Source organism: Zea mays, chromosome 10 (genome assembly GCF_902167145.1).
Source record: "Zea mays cultivar B73 chromosome 10, Zm-B73-REFERENCE-NAM-5.0, whole genome shotgun sequence".
Lineage (NCBI taxonomy): Eukaryota > Viridiplantae > Streptophyta > Magnoliopsida > Poales > Poaceae > Zea > Zea mays.
In genome coordinates this window covers 123,436,553-123,441,113 of record NC_050105.1, presented here as the reverse complement: position 1 = coordinate 123,441,113, position 4,561 = coordinate 123,436,553, and the positions used below count along the sequence as shown (strand labels likewise).

The 4,561-nt window shown below is 51.9% G+C and overlaps 1 protein-coding gene across 1 annotated transcript; it reads left to right on the top strand.

Moving 5' to 3' along the window:
* Positions 1 to 1,304: 1,304 nt before the first annotated feature.
* On the top strand, positions 1,305 to 3,604 carry LOC100281049 (fucosyltransferase 7). Its single transcript, NM_001371840.1, has 2 exons — positions 1,305 to 1,558; positions 1,773 to 3,604. The coding sequence occupies exons 1-2, from the start codon at positions 1,318 to 1,320 to the stop codon at positions 3,272 to 3,274; spliced, it is 1,743 nt and encodes a 580-aa protein (NP_001358769.1). The 5' UTR covers positions 1,305 to 1,317; the 3' UTR covers positions 3,275 to 3,604.
* Positions 3,605 to 4,561: the final 957 nt, after the last annotated feature.

Below are 4,561 nucleotides of genomic sequence, written 5' to 3'. Positions count from 1 at the left end.
TTGTTAGAATCTTAGTTTGTTTTGTCATTAATCACCAAAACCCTCAATTAGGGTTGATTGCACTTACAGAAATTAAACCCAATTCATCCAATAATATTATTGACCCCAAACCAACCCGTAATTGGGTGGAAACCCATGGAAACCCCGTGGGTTCAGCTTATTGTCTCACATCAAGCCAACTGAATAAACATACACTGATACACAATAACAATTTTATAGGTAGTTTCAATGATGTACAAAAAACATAGTTCACGACATAAAAACAGTGACAATAATATTATACACTGATACAAAAAACAAGTTTGGTCGATGAACATTAGGTCTTGAGAAAATAACAAAAAACATATGTTAAAGATCCTTAATGAACAATAATCTTTTTGGCAAGAAATATAAACTAGCAGTAGTGGAAAGAGTCTCTGATCAAGCTCGAAGCTAGCAACAGTGGAAGGGCACATCTAAGTAGCATCAGAAGCCCACCGAACCAAACATAAATCTCCCTGGAAGTGAAAAGAAAAAAACCATGTGTGGAAGAACCATGTGTGGATGGGTGAAGACCCATGGAAACCCACACCTATGTAAACCCATCTACACCCATGTGTATCAACCATTTTGACCCACAATACAAAATAAACCCACCCAACCCAACCCATTCATAATTAAAACCCACCACAACCTACCAAAATAAAATAATTTCTTAAACCCACCTAAAATATCCGCTTACACTTACCCCGTTTGCAGGCCTACTGTTAGTACCTAGTTATCTCTTAATTGAGGATGGAGACCCATTGGGGACTCGAAACCCGAATGAGGATGGACATGTGATGAGTTTTGTACTCATGATAGGTATGAGGATGGATATGAAAATGGATCAAATATGATAGGATACGTCTAGAATGCTATAACCCGTGAAGAATTTCCCATTGACATCTCTAACGATAAGACGACGAAGAGAGCGAGGTCTCCGTGCCTCTTTGCTGAATCGCCAAGCTGCTTCATTCGGAAGCTCAAATCGCGCCGAACCCGCGCGCGGTCTTGTATATGGAAAGCCTGCGACAGTAGAATACGGCCGTACGTGTCCCTGCCTCCATTCTTGCATGCCCATATATAGCTCTGACTGGCTAGCTCCATGGACTTTGGCACGACCATCGAGACATTGACCTAGCAAGTCTGTCCCTGTTGCGTCTTCAAGCTGCAAGCTATCGCTAGCTATCAGCATGCATGCAGTAAGCCGGCCGGAGCAGGCGGCCGAGCCACACAATAAATAGCTAGCCAGCATAGTTCGTTCCCGCCAGTACGTGCTAGCCAGGCAGCCGAGCCATGGATCAGAAGAAGGCGATGAGGTCTCACCACTCTCACATGTCACCATGGCCGCGTGGGTTAGCGGCGCGACGGGGGTGGTGCCAGCAGGCGGCTTCGCGGCCGACGACGGTTCTTGTGATCGTGCTGACCGTGTTTGCCGCGCTGCTCTTGGCCGTCGTCCTCTTCGGCGTCCGGCTCACGCCCTTGGGCGCCAACAATACCTGGGTCTCGGCCGGGGTACGCGTCGTCCTCAAAGCCGGTACGTGTGCGTATATATGCGTGCGTACGTACTCCCACGGTGTCATGCATGGCTAAGCTCTCGCTAGCTTATTATTGGTCACATGTCGTCGTCAGCAACCATGACAAGCATGCAGTATATATATATGTATATCCCTATCAGCAATAAAATACACGCGCGTACATGAAACTTAAGCAGCACCTGCTTTATTTTGTGCATGCATGCATGGCGGCAGTGTCCGACTCCGACCACGGCCCTGATCCACTGGCGAAGGTGCCGGACCCCAGCGACCGGCTGCTGGGCGGCCTCCTCTCGCCGGACTTCGACGAAAGCTCCTGCCTCAGCCGCTACAACGCCGCGCTCTACCGCCGCCCGTCGCTGCACGCCGTTTCAACCTACCTCGTCTCCGCGCTCCGCCGCTACGAGTCGCTGCACCGGCGCTGCGGCCCGGGCACTCCAGGCTACGCGCGCGCCGTCGAGCTCCTGCGCGCCAACGCCTCCGCTTCTTCTTCGTCCTCCGGATCATGCAGCTACGCCGTGTGGGCCCCGATCGAGGGGCTCGGCAACCGCATGCTCTCCATCACCTCCGCCTTCCTCTACGCGCTGCTCACGGACCGCGTGCTCCTCCTCCACAGCAGCGGCGGCGGCGGCGACCTCGACGGCCTCTTCTGCGAGCCGTTCCCGGGCTCCACGTGGATCCTGCCGGCGGCGCCGGGCGACACGGGCTTCCCCATCCGCGGCATCGAGCGGCTCACGGACCGGTACCACCACCAGAGCCTGGGCTCCGTGCTGAGGCGCGGCGAGGACCCCGGCGCGGCGCCGTGGCTGTACGTGCACCTCCGGCACGACTACACCAAGGACAGCCGCGACCAGCAGTTCTTCTGCGACGACGTGCAGGCCAGGCTGGGGGCAGTGCCGTGGCTCGTGTTCCGGTCGGACAACTACTTCGTGCCGGGGCTGTTCCTGGTCCCGCGGCACGAGGCGGAGCTGGCGCGCATGTTCCCGCGCCGCGACGTCGTGTTCCACCACCTCGGCCGCTACCTCTTCCACCCGAGCGACACGGTGTGGGGCATGGTGACCCAGTACCACGACTCGTACTTCGCCAGCGCGGACGAGCGCGTGGGGATCCAGGTGCGCAGGTTCTACTGGGCGCCGATCTCCACCGACGACCTCTTCGCCCAGATCCTCAACTGCTCGCAGCGCGAGGACATCCTGCCCAGCGTTGGCGTTCCCGCGGCAAAAGGCGGCTCCGACGGCCAGCAGCCTGCGAAACAGAAGGCCGTGGTCGTCGTGTCCCTGCACGGCGAGTACTCCGAGAAGCTCAGGGACCTGTACCAGGGGCACGGCGGAGCGGCGGGCGGCCAGGAGGCGGTGAGCGTGCACCAGCCGACGCACCTGGGCTCGCAGCGCTCCGGCGAGCAGCAGCACAACCAGAAGGCGCTCGCGGAGATGGTGCTGCTCAGCTTCTCGGACGCGCTGGTCACCTCCGCGGTCTCGACGTTCGGGTACGTAGGGCAGGGGCTAGCGGGGCTGAGACCTTGGGTGCTCACGAGCCCCGTCGACAGGAAGGGCCCCGGGATGCCGCTGCCGTGCCGGCGCGCCGCTACCGTCGAGCCTTGCTTCCATGCGCCGCTCGACTACGATTGTCGGGCCAAAGCAAAAGGTGACGCCGGTAGGAGGGTGCGGCACATCCGACACTGTGAGGACTTCCCGCGAGGTGTGCAGTTGGTGGAATGATGAACTACGCACTAGTATTACATCACATGGGCGCTCAGGAGCTACCAAGCACCAGTTTTTCATTATATTACAATTAAACATGGGGAATAAATACGGCATTCAGTCTAAGAGGTTACTGTAAAAAAAGTTATGTAAGATGACCATCGCAAATAGCGTGCGTTGCTAGGTTTTCTTTTACCACAACATTTGATTTTTTATTAAAAACATTTTTGTTAACAAATTTGTTTCTTTGTATTTGTATCGGTTTTTGCTCCATATGTCTCCGTTGTATTTATAGGCATAAACTCTATATCTGTCTTCCAAATGAAAGGTGGTATTCAATTTCGTTTAGATGTGCTACCTGTTCACTTGTTCTCAATTGCAGTGGATTAAGAACAAGGCAACATGTTTGTTATATGTTAAATATCTTCGTCATTCGAAGCATTATTCTCTCTTGAGTATAATGAATCTTAGACGAAGGTCATAAAGAACAAGTCCTCATCATTCGCAGATATAAAAATATACTTACAAAATGTAATATCATGCCGACATGTTTATTTCATAATGAATGTACATGTACTATCAAAGCTTGTATTACATCGATATCTTTGGCTTGCTTTAAGATAATGACGAGATGTCAATTACAATCCACCATGAACAGTACGGGTATTGTTCATCTATTTATAGTCAATCGTACAACTTCGTATGTTATTACATTCATATCCTTAGCAATTATACACAAGGTTTACAAATGTTACAGGGCCATCATTGTCATTTGTACGCAACAACTTGAACAACACCTTCTCCTTGTGCTGCCTTCTTGCTTCATCGTGACGAAGTTTGCTTCGTCGTACTTCCCTCGATCTGTACCGAAGCTAATCTGGTTAGCCGTGTTTTTGAGGACCTTCGGAAGACGAAACCCCCCAACAGTAGCCCCTCACAATATTAGTTTGTTCCTTTGTAACTGAGAGCACCTAGAGGGGGGGTGAATAGGTGATCCTGCGAAACTTTAAGCTTATAGCCACAAAAACTTGTTAAGGGTTAGCACAATAATTGCCAAGTGGCTAAAGAGGAGATCTTGCACAATACGACAATCACAAAGAATTCAACACAGAGAATACACGGTGATTTATCCCGTGGTTCGGCCAAGTACAAAACTTGCCTACTCCACGTTGTGGCGTCCCAACGGACGAGGGTTGCAATCAACCCCTCTCAAGCGGTCCAAAGACCCACTTGAATACCACGGTGTTTTGTCTTGCTTATCTTTATCCCACTCGCGAGGAATCTCCACAAATTGGAGTCTCTCGC

Coding starts and splice junctions, on each gene's coding strand:
- LOC100281049 (NM_001371840.1), top strand. CDS start 1,318: ATGGATCAGAAGAAGGCGATGAGGTCTCACCACTCTCACATGTCACCA. Junction 1,559..1,772: donor ACGCGTCGTCCTCAAAGCCG/GTACGTGTGCGT, acceptor GCATGGCGGCAG/TGTCCGACTCCGACCACGGC.